Consider the following 18,647-nt stretch of genomic DNA (forward strand, 5'->3'; position numbering starts at 1 on the left):
ACTGTCTTCTGCTTCACCAAATAACTAAGAAGCACGAACAAAAAAGCTGCTGTCATAGCCACTCAGGCAATAAAGGGTTCAGCAGCAGTAGATGATACCAACATAGCTGCACTACATCAATGTATTTCTTCCTTGTCCTACAGCGCAATTAAGACACATTTAAATAAACATGCCCATGCCATTTATTTCTCAGAAACAAAAGGTCAAATTATCTTCTGAGAACTTTCTTGGTTTGATGAGCAAACAACTGCTGGTAGAATACTCCAAAAGGAAGATGTTTCCATGACCGTGGCAAATACTGCATAGGCTGGTTTTGGACACTTGAAGCCTGGTGCAGAATCCCATCTTGTTACCTCCCAAAGGCAGTCTTGTGCACCGGTCAGACCTTCAACAAAGGCCGTAAGTGTGCTTTAGGAGAACTTCCCTGCCTGAGGTGGTGGGCCAAGGAAGCCCCCTGCTTGCTTGGTGGCAGCCCGGGAAGGAGCAAGTCCAAGCATCTTCTGGATGTTCTGCAAAAACAGGAAAAGAGGAGCATGACAATATCAGACTGTGATGAGGGAAACAAAAAGGAAGAAATTCCAACTCTGCTTACAAGCACAACCTTCCTACTAGTTTCAACAGATTCAGTTTCTTACCCACATAGCCTTACCACTCTGGCTCCCATATATTGGGCCTCTATCCCTATAAATTCAAAAAGGCTTAGCACACAGCCAGACAACCATCCACAACAGCTACAGTTAGAGCTGGGCCACTCTCACCCCCCTCAACAAAAGCCATCTGATCATTAAATCTGCGTTTTGGTTGAGGAATCTTTTCCACCTCCAGCTACACACCACACAGCCAGCTGGCAGGTACCTCATTAATGTCTTTGCACACGGGTCAATTTAAAAATCAACCTACAATAGCTATCTTTGCAATTTAACTGCAGTGCACGCACAGGAGCGGGTTCCTAACATCTGTTCACAGGCAGAACGAAAGTAGCCCTCTGTTTTCACAAGTTCCAAAAGCCACTGTTGATGGCAGCCATCAGAGCCTGAGGGTCTGCAAGCTGGCGAGGAAGACTCTCTCCTAATGCAGCTGGAATTTGGGTCAGCAACATGGCAAACAGGGTGTGTGCCAAGTTCAAGTCAGGAGCTTAGGCACAGAATTAACTGAATGCTGGTGATGCAGACAGAACAATGGTTTGGTGGAGACATGCAGTGTAACAGGACATATGTAGCAAAACCCCAAAACTGACTATTGAGATGACCTCATCTGCATTTGAGCAGGGTGTTTCAGTGCAAAACAACAAAGAATTAAGTAGCAGAGCCAGACGTCAGCTAAAACATACAGCAGAATATTTAAATTTGATGTTTTTCTTGATTTTTCTGAAATTCAAATTTTGCAGTAGTGTGACTACAGTTTCATCCTTCAATGTAAATAACTACAGCTCAAGAGGCTGCTCATTAAAATGTGCTAGCAAAACAGGGATATCTGATGCAAGGAAAAGAAAACAACAGTGTCCTCCTCTTGTCACCAGCCGAGTCCTGGCTATCAAGGCAACAAAAGGAGGAAGAAGGATTCTCCTCAAACCTGAATGTCCTCTCCAAAATAAATGTCAGGATAGGTCAGATAGCGAGGTCAGAGTTGACCATTTTGATCATGGTAAGAGAACAAAATTAAAAAAAAAAAAAAAAAGGCAGACAGAGCTTCATAATTCCACAGTAGCTAAACTAAAAAATTTAAAAAAATGGGGAATCATTCCAGGTGGAGACTACGGAAAGAAAGGTTTCAGCCCATACGCAAGCATTAAAGTAAGGGAAGGGAACACTTGAAAAGGAATCATATCAGGTTTAGTCCATGGCCTACATAAATCAGCCACTGGTTGATATTCAGCAACTGAATGAGAGAATTTACTGTGGGAGGCTCCTTCACGCAGTTCCCCTTCTCAACGCGTCCCGAGTCAGGAGACAGAAAGGAGAAAACCAAGAGCAGCCAAGGGACAGATTCAGCAACACCAGAGGGTGCTGCAGAGTCAGCAGCAGGCAGGATCAGGCTCTTCCCAGCTTTGTACTGGCTCACCACGGAGCACAGAGATCCTAACGGAGCATCCATGGAAGCAAGTAAGCATGCACTGTCTCCTCCCTATTCCTTTAAGTATCAAGGGAAGAGAACTGTGGTGCTAAAGTTCACTTCATCTGCTCGGACAGTTCCAAGAGAGTGTTGACAACGTGTCTGTATGTGGATTCAAGACTACAGCCACTCTCCAGTATTACCCTTCCACAGCAGTCCCCTCCTTGCTGTGGAAGGCAGCTAGCCTTCTGCACTAGCTGCAAAGAAAGTTTTGCTGGACAGCAATCCTGAAATCTACACAGCTGGAAACACCAGGGCTGGAGCAAGGCCCAACAGAAACCTGTCCTGTCTCTTGTGGGCCATGTTGCACAAGGACGCCCACAGAGTCTACTTCTGACATGACCAAGAGCATCACCTTCAGGAGCAGGGAGGGAAGACCGTAAGACTTAAGGACCTAAATTCCACATCTGAGCTCTTCTGACCTTTCCTCAAATGACTGCAGGAAGGACAGGAGCTGCTTCTGCTTTTGTCTTCAAACCCTGAAGGGACCTCAAAGACAAGGCAGTGAGTAGCTCCCTGCCCCCTTGTGGGAAAGTGCACTCCTGGCAGCAGGGATAATTGCTGGCTCCCCTTCCCACTGGGAACATATTTCAGAGAGAAGCAGCCTAATCTACAGTTCAGGCGTGTGTGAAAAGGAAGTGAAGACCAGCAAACGCCTGAGGAATAGCAGCATATTCCTCTTCACAAACAGCACAGGTGAAGGCTGGGAGCCCAGAAACAGGAGCAGGGACAGAGGATGTAACCCTGACAATTAAGCCTCCCACCCAGCCCAGCGGCACTTTTCCCAGCTGAAACCCAACAGCTCAAGGACCCTTGGAAGGCCTCTCCCAGCAACCCTCCTCTCTCCAAACAGGAAGGCAGGAGGAACTAGGGGACAGGATTTACGTGCCAGGGAGAGCTGGGAACAGCGCAAAGGAAGTTACTCACTGTGAGTTGACTATTTTGGGAGATGCTGGCCAGGTCACAAGCAACAAGCTTCCCAGTCTGTGTTTGAAGAGTTTATCACCCCCACATGCCTGAGGACCACATGAAGAGACTGCCTGATGCTGCTACTGCCCATCCCACTAATGTCAGTTTAATCACTGTCCAGCTAGTCTCCCCACCCTCACGTACCCCCCTGCACTTCCCTCCAGGTCACCTTTTTCACACACACAAGTTCCTCTACTTGTAAGCTCCACAGGGACGTCTCTCTCCCGTCTATGATCCCTTCACAGGCAGCTCCAGGATTTAAGGGAAGGATGAGGGCAGTATGGTCTCCTTAGTGTTTGTTCACAACCTGTTCCCTGATTTTTGGTACAACTCCACTCCTCCTCTTGTATCAGCAGCATCAAGTCAGACAGTAACTCTCACATCAGTTCTCCTCCCCTGGGCTAACAGCTGCTTTGAAGCCAACCTGGTGAGATTTCCCCTTCTGCACACACTGAAACACAAAGGGTCACCAAGCTTTCACCTCCAAGGTCATAGAAAGCAAGTCTTTGGCATGTTTTAAGCCCTTAATTACTTTCTTCCCTTCTCCCCTGGCCTCTAGCAGCCCTTCAAATTCCTCTTTGCAATGCTGTTATCACCTAAGTTCTTTCAAATAGCAGTATAGCCAAGAGCAGGATGCCAGCAATCACAGCTTCAGTTCCTAGCATTTGCACAAGTTAATGTGGCTGGTCTCTGCCCTTCCCTCCACATAGTGAGGAGGAAGAAACTGAGCTGCCCAACAGCTGGAGAACTGCAGGTATAGTTAACCACAACCACATAGATAAGGCAGCACTATGAAGACTGCAGTCTTAACAGTTCAGAGCAGAACCACTCTTCTCCAAAGCAATAAGGTATCTTCCATCCTCCACAGGGCCATCAGCATGAACTCTCAAGCACAAGGCCAATTTTTTTTCCAGAATTTCTCTTGAAAGCCCAACTCACTGCAAATAGCTCAGCATTTCTGCCCAGAACCAGACTGGACCACCACTCAGTTCATGCTGTCTACTGATTTCACCATAGAAAACATCAGGAAATGCCCAGGACTAGAATTAACCACAGGAATTGTATTTTTTGATAAAAAAAAATCCGTGGGGGATTTTTCAGTACGGGAGTTCCCCAGTCAACACAATGGGTGCAGAAAATCTTGCTGACAGTGTTAGTTTTGTATAATAATCTGCAACATTGGAAAGAAGGGACTTTCCATGTAACAGGTGAATAATACAGAGCAGCACCAGCCAAGATTGCCTGAAGGAATAGCATCAGACCACAGCATCCCAGGTATTCTGGAAGATGATCCTTAAGAGTTTTTTTAGAGACCTTTTAAGGTCTCATTTCTTTCAAAGCAGCAAATACTGTTCCAGTAACCAGGAAGCGAAACAAGATTTGTCTTGCAGTAAACACAATGAGGAATGAGGAAGCCCCTGGCCTTTGGTACTCTGAAGATGGCCCTGCACAGACTGAGGGGTGTGCTAGGTGGCCTCCAGGTGACCATTCAACACCACTTATTCTACAATTCATTACCTGCTTTTGCACAGGATCAGACACAGATCCATTTCAACACAAGCACTCAATGCAGAGGGCTACAGAGAACTCTATTCACTAGCATGCACTTCATGGCTAAAGGAACTCGCTATCATGAAGCCACTTCATCAAGCTCATCCAAATTTCTGACAGCAGCTGGCATCGCTTCCCTTTGCTGATCTGCTTTAAGTTGTTCTAAGTCCCTTGGCACTCTCTAAGGAAAAGCAACAAGTCAAGGAGAAAAGCAGCAAGAATTCAGGAAGAGAATTGAACAAAAAGGAAATACAAATACAGAAGAACAGATAATTTCCAGCTAGTTGCACTTGCATTCATCCAGCCCTCAGAGTCTATTAATTTATCCCCAGCACTCTCTGGGGAAATTTGGAAAACAAATTAAAGACTCCTGGTTGCACTGAGAAGGCTCACTTGTCCTCACCGGCCATTCTGCCACTTAAGCTGCTAGTGAACCTTCCCGAACAAGCGCTTCCCTCTTCCTTGCTGGTGCTTCTCTTTCCAAAAGATAGGACTAGCCAGCTTTGCCAGAGAGCTGTGTGTAGCCTACTCCTGGCTTACCACACCAGACCCCCTTTCTGTGTCACAACCCCAGCACTGGGAGAGTCTTGACACCAAAAGCAAAGCTCTTAAGACCCTGGGGAAAAAAAAAAAAATAAAATCACGAAGTCAGTAAAAACAGGAAGGACAAACCCAAAAGAACAGGTTTAACTCTTTCCTTGCTTTTCTAGCAACTTTATGGACTCATTGAACCTTTATAGAGCCTCAAGCCATGAAGGAAGCCTCCCTTAAAGATGCTACACTTCTCTTTTCTCATATTACTGTAAAAGTCATAATTACTAAGAAGCAGTACTTAGACTGGCTTCTGATGGAGACAATCTCTTGGTATGTCACACTGCAAAGTTCAGACACATGCATGAGGAAGGAACCCATTTCTGCCAACTCTGTCCTAGCGCCCTGGTGCAAATCTCCAGTCAAGTCTTCCATGTCAGTCCAGGATAGTGGCTGATCCCAACCTAGAATTGCTTTGAATACGAAGCATAGGAATGAAGGCAAACACAGAAACCAGGAACCACACGCATATCGAAGATTATACATGCAAAACTGGACAGCAGTAAGAGACTCCTCTTTATGGATGGAGATGTGCTTTCCCTGCTCCAGGCATGCAAGAAACACTGAAACGTACTCACCTGTCTGATTGACATTGTGCAGAGAATGTAGAGGAAGATGAAGGAGCAGTCAGTGTAATCCTCACCCAGAAGATTGCGGTGGGAGAGACCTTGGATGTATGAGAGGGGAATAAATGGAAGCTTTGCCACCACTCGACCATCAAATCTGGAAACGAAAGCACTGGATCACAACTGGGGACAGTAAAAGAGTCTTTGGCTGTAGAAAGAACAAGTGAAGTGAGCATCTTTAACAGGCCACCAGAGCAGATAAGACCACATGGGAGGCTAAAAAGCCAGGCTGTCTTCTCTAGCCCACCTCTATATACAATAGACCAAGGCAACTTAATACACCTCTCTCAAATCCCTCCAGAGCCCATCATCCACAGGGTAAGCAGGCTTCCCTCAAAACAGTTTTGCCATAGTCAAAGTGTTCATAGTGATTTAAGTTATCAGCTGGACAAGCTGTTGGTTCATAAACTGCGAAACACCAACCGTGGTTTTATTGGTGCATTTTATTCAAAAGTCAAATTTAGCAGATCACTTCTCAGAACACAGTCAGCACTTGACTAAAAGATGGATCACTCTCACCCTGCCGTACTGCAGTTACCACGAGAAGGTGGACTCTGTGCTTTAGGTGAAAAAGCATTTTTTTAAGCAGAGAATAAACCAAAGACACCTTTCCTTTCTGAGAGCAGCTATGCCTCTTGGCAGAAGACAGCCATCAAAAGAATGCTTTTTAATACCAACAGTCTCCTCTGCATTAGCTCCGAAGACAAAGGCAGTGCAGAGGCAGGATGACACCACATATTCCAAGCAGTCTGTCCTGCTCCTGGAACCCCTCCAGGTCCACATTCCAGGGCATCAGGCAGAGTGTGAATTCTGGCCAGTTTGCAAAGATTTCTCCCAACCCCGACAGTTGATCCAATCTTTTGAAGTAAGTCTGTATGATGCCTCATCAGCATGTGTATATTTGGATGTTATTTTCTCTGCATGTGCTGATTTTCTAACAGGTGTTTCTTGTTTCAAGAGATCCTAAATGAGCCTTCTTTCCTGTGGAGATGCATTCACACAGCTACAGCTCAAACACACACCAATTTTGTTTACATCTCACAGGCAGTTTGGCAAAAGAGCTAGGAACGGATGTTTATCTCCTTGTAACATCCCCCAGTGGCTTAAAATTCTGCGTTATTCCTGCTGTGAGAATGACAAGTACTTCAGCAGTAGCACCCCAAGGTACCTGCTTTTAATTCCAGCAGGTTTTCACAGTTATGAAGGGGTATTGAAACACACAACTCCTAGAGTAAGACAAGAGAACTGACTGCATTAAAAAGTTTTTGACAAGAGAAAATAGAGACACACAGAAGCTAATCTCTCTCCCAGGAAAAATCCCATCTGCTTGGAGGCCACCACTGCTACAGAACTCACTGTCCTAGTACGCCTTTTAAGCCACAAGAGTCATTCAAATGCTCATCTTCAGCACAGCATTCTGCTCTTTGGGTTTAAAACAGCCTTCCAGCATGGCCCACCCTGCTGCCCCATTACTACTGACACTCTAAGAGAGAGTCATCACAGTAATTTCCATTTTGGCTAAGCTGGCACTTGGCAAAGGTAAGGTGCCCAGCCACAGAGTAGCAGCACCTGCACAGTACTTGTCCAAAGGGCAGCACATCATGCTAATTCCATGCAATTCCTGTTCCTTTTGTTCCCCAGAGCAACAAACTCATTCAAGAACAGGAAAGGCAAGCAAATGAGGCTATAGCCACTGCAGGTGTCAGCCACTATTTTCCTTCTTTTCCTACCACACCCACAGCGCCTCCACGGATGACCTGGCAGCAGCGGTTCCCCAGAGGGAAGCTAAGAGCCTCTGAATTCATAACTGAAGTACTCTCCTCCTGAGACAAGCAGCTGCTCTCTGTTATGTCAAGAGGATGACAATGTATCAGTGAGAACCAGCTCCATCAAACCACTCTATCGGCTTCAGACAGTGCAGGTGCAACCCACCAAAGCTGCCATCCAGACACACACACACTAGCTACCTTGTACTGAGACCAGAGGCAAAAATTTATCTAGCCCCAGAGGCCAGACAGCCAAATCTTTACATTTGAGTTCAACAGCCTCAGCTATTAGCAAGAAAGCAATTTCAGCTTGAATTAAGAGCAAGCTCTTTGGATAATCCTGCTGTTCAAGTCCAGGTTTCCTCTAAAGAAAGAGCCAGTTAAAGGAAAGATAGGCCCAAAAGCAAAGCTTCGCAACAACTCTGTGTCTGGTAGCATGGTCTCTGCAGGCAGGAATCCTCAAAAGAGGAACAAGACAAGTAAACTTGGTGGTTTTAAAGGAGAAGCAGCTAATAAACTGGTTTTTTAGGTTAATATCTATGGAAGCAGGTGCCTCACAGGATTTAACCAAAATCAGTTCTTCCTAAAGTTATTAATGAACTTCCAGTCCTGTAACACTTGTCAGTCACAGCATACTCTCAACTGCCTCTTCACACTTTAACAAAGTGGGCAGAGTAAGGTGGGTTGTGGGGGTTTATTTTTCAGTTTGTTTTAGGGGCAGAGGTGGTGGTGGTTGTATTGCACCCAAATAGCTAGGCTAGCACTTAAAGGCCTCAGGTGAAGCACTATAAATCTCCCCCACCCCAGATGCTACGTGGCTGGGCACATGACTCACAATGCACCTCCATCCCAACTCAGGGCTGCAGTGAAATGAGACATCAATGACTCAAGATTGTAGCCAAATTTTAAAGTCCTTCAGTGCAGTGCTCCTCTGCTCAGTTTCACAGCATTCCAGAAAATGCTACGTGCTGAACTCTAAGCTGAATAAGTAAGAATCCACACAGTGGCACTTCTGTTATTATGTTGCCCCTATTTGCAATTTATCCTCCCACAGATCTGCAGTAAAACAACAATTGACTGTCTCCTGGGGACTGCCAGCAACAGAGGCCAAAGGTTTTGGTGCCCAAGAACGCAAATTCCTGTTTGCAGGACAAGTATAATGCCCAGCTATTAAGCAGCCTCCCAAAGGTTACACCAACCATATTCATGCCACGTTCAGATTTAACAGCCAATGAGAAGTTCATATTTCAAGACTGAATCAAGTTTTGGAAGTCAAGCACAGGCTTTCATTTTTGCATATCTGAAACACAGCTGCCTATAACCATGCAAATCAGTCTGTGCTTTATTTGTAGGTGTTTTTTTTTTTTTTTTTTTTTGAAACTAGACCTCTCCCAGGTAATTTTTAAAGCAAAAGGAAGATTCAAGCCCATGCCTGGGCCTGTTAGTATCTTGACTCTGATCACCTTAAGTAGGGCAACAACAAACTCTGCAATTACAGCTCATTTCTAAGGGCAAGGGAGCTGACCAAGTTTTGCTTGCACGAGCATTCTTTGGTCACAGCAAAGCCAAAGAAGCTGAAGATTGTAGCTGCCTGCCTGACATCTACCAAACTTGCCCCAGTAGAGATGTTCCCATGCAGGAAGGATGTTAAGAGTCGTGTCTAGACTGAATGCAATTTATTCAATTTGATTACATTCAGCATGCAGTGTTCCCTCTTGAGCAGAACACGCATATGGTGACCAAACTGCATCTTCATATCAACTATTGATTCATTTTAAACAGATTAGTTATTGTTCTTGGATGGACTCTTGTCACTGTAACACTTCAGATGATAAAGGGAAGGCAGAGAATACATTCACCGTGAGAATTTAAGAAAAATCCATAAAGTTGATACTTACATGGAGTTAAACATTCCCATCAAGGCAGTGAAGCAGAAGCCAATGGCAAACATGGATTTCATCCGAACCTGCAAGCAGAAAGGTCAGAAATAATCAAAACAGGCCTATGCTGAGGGTTTATGAGCTCACACCCTTAAGAACAGGCTTTGTACAGCATCACTGGAGTCTAGAAGACAAAAAGGTGACCCAGAAGCCAGAGGCATTGCAAAAGTGACCAGAGAATTCCCAAAGAGAAGTCTGGTCAACAGCTGGGTACAAAGGCAGCCACAGAGTGGACCACTGATGTGACAAACTGATTTGGGGCAAGGCAGGAGAGAAGCTCTAGAAGTGTCCTGTTACCTTCCACAGGTTGGGTTTTCTTTCCTTAAGCTGGTACAACCAATCAGCAGGAGATTATTACAAAGACAGAACTTACACGAAGAAGTCAGACAAATTAATTCTACTTTAAACACATCATGGAGATGGAAATAGCTAAGGCTGGGCATGAGATGAGGCAGTAACTGCTGGAGAACTCTGTGGCTCATACTGAGATCTGCAGCTAGTGGAATAATCCAGAAGGACCTTTCAAGAGGAAAACTTGCTGTCTGCCAACCAAAGTCTTTGTTGAAAAGCAGATGGAAATCTTCAGCAGTCAGGAAGTGGCTTTAATTTTCTTACCATTGACAAGTCCCTGTTGTTATTCTTCAGTTTCTCTTCTTGTCTCTCTGGAAAGACAAAAACAATAACAGTTATAACCAGTTATAACAACCTAGAAGCCAAAGTGTTTTCATTTCCAGGAAGACTTAACCTTCTTGGCTTTCTGAACAAATAAAACACTTCCAAAATCAACTCCAGCTCTCTATGCCAGACAGTAGAAAGTGAAAAAACTGTACATAGCCAACTGCTGCTCCACCACAGCAACATGCAGCACAGCAGGCACAAAAGAGGAGGCGGCTAGAATCACACGTTCAGCACTTTTGAAAGAAATGCACAGAATGTCAAATTTGCCAACTCAACCAACTAACATAGTAGCATGAACAATGTTGCCAGAAAAGAGAGACAGCGCCTCTATGTCACACTTTCCAAAGGGAGCAGTCTCAATTTGCTGCACATCGGGCTCACCAGTATAAATACATTATCTCCAAAATGAAATCCTTATTTATATATCAGTAGGGATGCTGAAACTGTATACAGAGCTGGGAGCCACACCTCAGCAACACTAATATCCTGCTGGTCTTGGTAATAAATTTCAGACCCTTGTCACACCTAGAAGATTCCCCAAAGAGGAAAATATTTCCTACGTGAATTCCCAGTAACGCACATATAACTATGCTTTGCAGTGAATACTTTAAAATACTCCTTTGGAAATTCAGCTTGTCCTTAAGTCACCACAAGCCTCAAAGATGCGCAGTTTTCTGAGAAGGCATTTTTCATAACCCCCAATGGAGAATTCTCTGGCCTTGAGCATTATCCATCATCTGCCACCCTTCTCGCCCCACATCCCCACTGTGCTCCTCTCAGACTGGGGATCCAGAGGGGCAGCCAAGGCTTGGAAGCAACACCTAGATGAAGTATGTGGACGATGAAGAAATATCCAGAGAACCGTGTTAAAAAAAGAGAGGGGGGGATGCAGGAGGACTGCCAAGGGCTATCCAGCATGCAATTTGTCCAGTGGATCCCTGCTGGAGTTTCAGTACAAGAGGCCCACAGCACAGAAGCTCAACAGTTACCTTCCAAGCTGCTGCTAAACCCAGGGACTCAGAGTAACTTATGAAAAGCCATAACACCACCCTTATCCAATTTCTTACAATCCTCACTGCTGCTTTCAATTGCTCCTAACTACAAGCCATACACTCTGGCAGGAACTTCCCAGATACCTGCTTCCTGACCCAGGTGGAGCGTTTCGTTCTGGGACATTTCAGCAACCTCAGGCCAGCTCTTTAGGCATCACATTTGGCACAAATACTTGTTTTTTCCCCTCTGCTACATAACTAATCATCTATTTAGATGGGCTAAAGGTTACACAAGGATAAAGAATTCAGCCCTTACCCCCTCAATATACCTGACCTGTTTCTCAGCCATTTCTACAGAACAAACAGGCTCCAGGTGTTCTACCACCTTGCATAAATGGTCTGTTCCTGCCCAGGTCTTCACTATACAGCTGAATGGAGGCAGACACAAAGAGGACTGGGTCAACAAGCAGCACCCTGGAGTCCAAAATAGTCTTTATTCTACTCATTGGAACATAAACCATGGGACACTGGGATACAGCAGTAATATCATTTGCCAGCACTGGTTTTTTATTTTTGTTTTGCTGTCTACCCAGCACTCATGTGGACTTCTGGGAACATCACTGTCTTTTCTTCTAGGGGCACATGGACACAGAAAGCAGTAGCAAAGTTTAAGCTAACAAACAGACTCCTTAAGCTGAAATGAGAGAAGGCTGCACAGTGATGTTAAAGGTGTCCTGTTCCAGCAGTGTGAAAGGTGACTCAGACACAATGTAACTGAAGTTGGTTCACTTTACACTTGAAATAAGAAGTTTGATAAGCAACACCAAATTACACCTTCCCATGCAACTTTCACCCCATCTCCTTGTGCACATGCATGATTCATCCTTTATGTAACCAAGTAATCTCTTACGCATACCTCCTGCTTTATGATGTGCACAAAACAGGTGGCAACTGAGGCAGGTCTATACCACAGCTGTAACTTACCTGTAAAGCCTCAGCTTTCTTTTTTTCTTTTTAAACTGGAATGGTAGAATTTAAAGGAACTCCAGCTCAAGTAAGTTTGCTATTACAACAATGCTACACCTTGCAGAATGATTTGACATCCAGTAATTACTGGAATCAGAGACTTCAAAAGCAAACAGCTGTGAGTCATTTTCTGGATGTCCAACTTGACATTTAGGGCCTGATTTTTCAGAAACACTAAGAATTCAGCTTTGCCTGAAAACAAATGAAACACTGAAGTTATGCAGCACTTGCAAAAAAAAAAAATCAGTATCTTAGGCTTGTCCAGCAAGCACCATAGCAAACAAAATCAGTGGTCATTTCCTAAGTTCTGTTCTTAGTCCCTTTGTGCTTTGTTTTTCATTTGCAAAACAAGATTATTTCAGTGTATAAAAAAATTGGTGGAACATCTGAATTCTTCAGCTTCTCCTGTTTATTAGTTTAGTCCAAGCACAAGTGAAATATTTGCTGCTATGTACATAGCTTGGATGGTGCTCTGCAAAAAAGTCATTGCCATGCATTCAAAAGTGCCCATATGTAACAACAGCATGCAACATTAAAAAGTTGTCTTATCCACCAAGTAGCATTCATTCCACACAGGTCAAGATTAAGAACTGAAAATGCGCAAGAGGAAGAATTTTGGCTCCTGTCCCTTCAGGAGTCCAACGATAACAGGTTTTATACCTAGGAGGAACTGTTTGAAGATATGTTTATAATTATTCCCAAGCTTTGTACAGATCAAATGACTAATCCAGCTACCTGGTGTTACAAAGGAATGAGGAAACCAACTCCCAGGAGCTCTCAGAAGTGTTCCTGCCACGATTTCTGTAATAATTTAACTGAGCTTTGCTGCACGTTTTACTAGAGTCCAGCAGATAACAGAATTTTCTAAAGCTTGCATCCATTAAACATCTACCATGTTGTTTTGCATAGTTCAGTACTTTTAAATAGTTTTGAAAGGAAGGAAAGGATAATCACTTCCATAAATTTCTCAACTTTCCCCCATTCTTGGGGCACCACGCTTGTTTCCCAGTCTTACCTATTTTCTTCTTCTGCTGTCGGCCTGCTGATTCAGTTATCGTTTCCTTCTTCTTTTCCACTACCAAGTAAAAAGAAAGATATTCCATCATTTCTGCATAGGGATATCACTACTGCTTTTCCACATACCAAACAAAGCATTTTACTCCTTTAGTGAGCAGGGGCACAAAGGGAAGCTAGGTATGACTAAGAACATATTCAGAATCAACAAGTTATAAACCACCAAGGCTGACTTCACCGAACACTTAAAAATAACGAAAAAAATTTCAAAACCCTGGATAAGATATCAGACTATTTAAAGAGTTAATTTTAACCTCTGTCAAGAGCCCATTACATTGTTAACTGAGCAGTCTGGGGACAGTTTTGGCTCAAATGACCCTTGCTGATTTGTCATTAGTACTAGACAGTACTTTTGATTCAGCAAGTGTAATGAAAAGCGCTTTGTGGCAAGCTCTGCTCCCGATTATCTGCAGTGGGAAGCAGAACACAGGAAAGCCTGTGTTCTCGTACATCCCTTCTTCACAGGCAGGCATTCTCAGGGGAAATGCTGTCCAAGCAGTCGGCCACAGCCTCTCCATTCTTCAATTAATTAGTACTGAAACATTTCCAATATTTTAAAGTAGGAGCCTAAGCTCAAAGTTACGAAAACCCCAGATCAGACACTCACCAAGCATCTGCAAACTACTACTGCAGCAAAAAAAAAAAAGCCTAACATAAAGCCAGCATAGTGAACCTAACACAGTAAGCGGGCTGCTCATCTGCAAGTGCTCTTCTGCTGACAGCAAGAGCTTTTCCAGGAAGTAAGAGACATTTTAATTTAAACCCTATAACAGAAGTACTCAAGAAGTGAAGATGATAAAGCTTGACTACGGTCTAACAACAGATAGCAGCCCTTTTTTACTCTAAACTCTACATACCGGTACTATATCTATTCTATCAACAGACCTGGCTCCTTGTTAGCTCACAGAATCAGCTTAGAGACTTGAGCATTAGGACTTCTCTCATATGAAGTAGTAGCTCAGCACAGCTCTTCTAGCCTTGATTTCAAAGCACAGGTGAAATAAAGACAGACAGCCTTCCAAGTCACACAAGGATTTGTAGTGCTTCCTTATGAAATACCTAAGATAAGCGAGTCACAACTGCTAAGAAAACCACACTAGCCCAAACAGGATACCTGAACATCATCTCTTCCATGGTAATGTAGCAAGACAACTGTTTTCTCCAACAAACAAGCATCTCTCTGACAGGGAAGGCTAGTACAAAGGGAAAAAACAGGGAAGTCTGCTCAGAGGGAATGCTGGAGGGAGGTGCCAGATGACACAAGACACCCACAGAATGCTCTCTCCATAAGCCTCCTTAAGCCAGGTCCAACTAGGGGATCCTGATCACTCCATCCAAACCCTAGTGCTCAGTCCCATGACCCCCAACTCTAAACCCAGCTGGGGAATCCTGACCCTCGTCAGGCTCACCTAGTGCTCCCAGCCCGAAGAAAGGGTCTCCTCTAGACCCCAGTTTCATCCTAGACAGCACCACTAAGCCTTATGCCAACCTCAAGGAACTTTACAACTCTAATTCCCTTATGGTTCAAGCAGAACAAGTAAACATCAGGCAGTCTGGCAAGCCTGTCTGTGAGAACAGACATTACAACATAGCAGCAATTCTAGTGGTGAATTTGTGAGGCTGAAGGCTGTCTCTAGAGTTACCCCATAACACTTACTATAACCTCTGCAGCAGCCTCAAACAAATGCTGTGCCTCGCAATAGAAAGAAGAGGTGAAACTAAGGACTGTGAGTAACAATGTCTGCTCCAGCACACTACTTGGCCCATCTGGTTTTGCAAATCCTAAGGACTGCTAGGACTCTCAGGGGAGAGCCTAAAGATCTCAAATGTGTTTTTTCCTGTTTCAGATGTGTTAGATAACAGTTGGAAGGTGTGGCTCAAGTGGTCTACTTTGCAAGTTGTCTGTAAACCATCAGGTCAGCCAGATGTTCTTAGCACAGGAGGTGGGAAAAAAAAGCAAAGCTGAATTTTTAGTGACTCCTTATTCAGTTTTACTTTTTTTGCTGTTGTTGGGGGTGGGAAATCAAACAAGGAGGTTAGAAACTAATTGAGATGCATGAACCTCACATCTTCCCCTTCACAGATTATAGCCTAGATACCAGGAGAGCTATAGAAACAAACAGCATTAAACTCTTACAGCAATCATTAAGCCCCAGAGATTAAGCTCTGCTAACTGCTTTTGGAGTTCCACAGCTCAAACACATTAGGACGTTAACTCTTAATTTTTCAGCTGGGTTTCAACTACTTCTCCAACTTGCTCTTCTGGGGCCAGATCTACCCTACACATTTTTGTGAGCCACGTGGGACTAAAGTGTGGGATTAAAGTGAGGCCGGCAGAGTCATAATCCCCATCTGATACTGCTGTGATGACAAAGGTCCCTAATTTAGAAGCTGTGACACAAGAACGACTATACTTCAACTCTTTGCTTTATTTTGCCCAGGGGAAGGCTGGAATAAGCCAGACTGGAAAAAGCATGCTTTGATAATATTGGTCTCTCATGCACCAAGAGTGCTGACATCATGATGAAATATTTTTAAGGTAAAACTAGTCCAGGTTTGGCCACAGTTGTCATGTGCTGTCTCTTACTGCTGCAGCTTGTGCAGGTACATACAGCTGAGCTTGAAAGATCAGCTGAATTGCTCCACTGCCCCTTGGCTTCTGATACAGACAGGTTCACCTGAACTCTCCGTGCTCAGACCTTCCCATTTACCATTCCTCTTGCTATCTGATGCATACCTTCTGACTGCTCACCCTCAGCTCCCTTTTCCCTTCCTCACTCATTCTTTGTTCAAGCCCTCCCAGGCCTCTCATGGAAGTAACCTGGGACATTTTTCCCCGCTTCAGCAATTCTATTTGCACCCAGTTTACACTAGTATGATTTATTTTTATATCAGATGCCAGCTCATACCTTTGTCTTTATTCACCCCACCACCATTAATCATCACTTTTAATCTTTACATAGAATGCTTTCCTCTCATGGTATTCATTTTTCAGCCCTAGTTCTTTCTTACTACAGTTCTCAAATTCTCCCCTGCCCTTAAAAAGCAGAAACTGCATCATCGAACATTTCAGGCATCTAAAAGAATCTACATATACAGACACCAGCTACTCATGTTCAAAAAAAAAAAGATGCCATACTGATCTCATACTCCCTTCTGCCCTCCATTAAGAGGAGGGGCAATTCAGACAATGCGATAGGTCCTTGTACTCACCTTCCCTCTAGCAAAAGAGAAGAATAAAGGACAGAAATAAGTCCTCTCAGTACAGATTTGCATAACATGTAAAATCAGGTTCCTATGAAATCCAAGCTGAAGAAAGCTCTCTCCCTCAGCAGAGGAGACAGCTGGGATTTCTCAGATCACAGAGTCTACTCAATTTGACACCTGCTAAAGCAGGGTGTAACAGGAGCAGCAGGACACATTCGCTGATGTCTGAAGAATACTTACATTTCTTGCTCTGTTTTTCCACTTCAGCCTTTAATCTCTTGTATTTGTCTGTTCGGTATACCAGCACCCAAGTTATACCTGAAACAAAGACTCAGTAAGTAAGCAGATAAGTAAAGAGCTCTTGCAACAGGGATACAAGTTAGCAAGTACACATGCAAAAAATACACGTCGTGTCTACAAAACCACATTACAATACAGCAAAGGTACCACAAAGCACCAGCAAGCTATATCATCACTTCCCTTCAAATCCTCTTCTCAAGTTCCATATAGTAATGGTGCCCATAAAAGACATCTTTAGAAGTTACCAGCTATCTTACTGAGCACGGCTATTTTGTGGGACTCATTCAGTTCCTTCTTGCTCATATTTACCAGCTGTTGCTCACCTTAAAACCAGGAGTTAAGGCAATAAACATCCTTGTGTTCTGCATTTTCACAGCACCTAATTAAGGCTTGAAGAATAATTCCCACTCCTACCAGGACCTGCCCATTACTAGTGTCACACTTTGAAAAAGGAAATAGAAATATTAGGCTAGAAGAGACCTCAAGAGATTCTCCACTTTAAATCCCCACCCTCAAACATGATCAAAACGAGTCATGCCACAAGTACAGGACCACTGATTTGTGAACAGTTTAATCTTGAGCTCCTACACAAAGGTTCCCCTGCCCCCCCCCCCTTTTTTTTTTTGCTTTGGTTTGACAACGGGGTTGTGCTGCTGAGTCCCACACTTCTGAGGTCAACACAGGTTTGTGCTGTGAAAGGCAATGGATCTGTATACCATCTAAGCCCAAGTGCAATGCAGTAGGGCCCCTGAAAAGCAAGTACCATATTCCACCTAGGACTCTCCCTGCCCTTGAATGCCCAAAGATAGTGTCTTGCAGCTCTGGGATGGAGATTTGGGGATATAACTCCGCACCAGGAAAAAGGAACAGCCTCTGACTTTGACTACCCCAAAAGGTATCTATACAACCCCACCTTAAAAAGCTGCACCTATTTCAAGACCTTACCATGTAAAAAGCCTTTTCAAGCAACCTAAGTCACCATCATTGCAAGCTGAGACGATTTCTTCACATCCTTCCTGGAACAGCTACAGAAAAACCACCAGTGTCCTCTTTCAGGCACACTGAAAACAGCCCATCCTCCCACAGCAGTTCTACTTCTAGAGGAAACAAACCCAGTTCCCACCACTTTGCACCACAGGTCAGTTTTGTCCAGGAGTTATTGGCTACTGTCCTCTGGGGTGCCTATACCGGCCTGCAAGCACCAGGCCCGGGGTGGTCCCGAGTAACTGAACCCCGTTCCAGCCGTCGCTGCCCCGCTTCTCCTCCGCCACACGCTCTCCCGCCATTCCGCCCACCCTCCCCAGTGACCCTAACCCCACCCCTCACCCCGCTCCCGTCCCAGCAGCGACGCGGCACAGGCGAGGAGCAGCAGCAGCCTCCTGCAGCCCCCTCCCCGTGTCTCCCGCGGGCGGTACCACCGGGCCAGGTCCCTCCCTCGGCCCCAGCCGGGACAGGCCCACAGGCCGCCACGAGGGCCCGGCACTCACCCTCGGCCAGCAGCGCGGTACACACGGAGATGAAGACGATAAGGAGGGTGTCGGCAAACATGGTGCTCATGGCGGCGTCACCACCCCCCGACCCCAATAACGCCGCCGCGCTCCCGGAACTAGATCCCGCTACCCGGAAGCTGCCGGGAAGCACAGTCGCCTAGCAACGGCCGGAAGCGAGAGGCCGCACTTCCGGGAGACGACGCCGGCCAATGGCCGCGGCGCTGGGAGAGAAGCGGCGGGAAGAGCGAGGGGCGGGGAAAGCGCGAGCAGGCGCTGCTCTGATTGGGCGAAGCGGCTGCCAGTGCTGGCACGGGGGAGCGCGGCT

At 45.0% G+C, this 18,647-nt stretch overlaps 1 protein-coding gene across 1 annotated transcript; it reads right to left on the reverse strand.

Annotated features, from left to right (window-relative positions):
* Positions 1–164: 164 nt before the first annotated feature.
* TMCO1 (transmembrane and coiled-coil domains 1) lies at positions 165–18,493 on the reverse strand. The gene is made up of 7 exons (XM_037404379.1): positions 18,320–18,493; positions 16,773–16,850; positions 13,267–13,326; positions 10,171–10,217; positions 9,514–9,581; positions 5,802–5,946; positions 165–509 (listed from the first exon to the last, which is right to left on the reverse strand). Exons 1-7 carry the CDS (start codon positions 18,387–18,389, stop codon positions 411–413), a joined length of 567 nt encoding a protein of 188 aa, XP_037260276.1. The 5' UTR covers positions 18,390–18,493; the 3' UTR covers positions 165–410.
* Between the last annotated feature and the right edge of the window lie 154 nt (positions 18,494–18,647).

Source organism: Falco rusticolus, chromosome 11, assembly GCF_015220075.1.
Source record: "Falco rusticolus isolate bFalRus1 chromosome 11, bFalRus1.pri, whole genome shotgun sequence".
In the NCBI taxonomy this organism is placed as follows: domain Eukaryota; kingdom Metazoa; phylum Chordata; class Aves; order Falconiformes; family Falconidae; genus Falco; species Falco rusticolus.

Excerpts from the sequence above, each read along its gene's own strand:
- TMCO1 (XM_037404379.1), bottom strand. The coding sequence starts at position 18,389 with ATGAGCACCATGTTTGCCGACACCCTCCTTATCGTCTTCATCTCCGTG. Across the intron at positions 16,851-18,319 it reads TACCGCGCTGCTGGCCGAGG|GTATAACTTGGGTGCTGGTA; the intron begins GTGAGTGCCGGG and ends TCTTTGTTTCAG. Across the intron at positions 9,582-10,170 it reads ACAACAGGGACTTGTCAATG|GTTCGGATGAAATCCATGTT; the intron begins GTAAGAAAATTA and ends TTCTGCTTGCAG.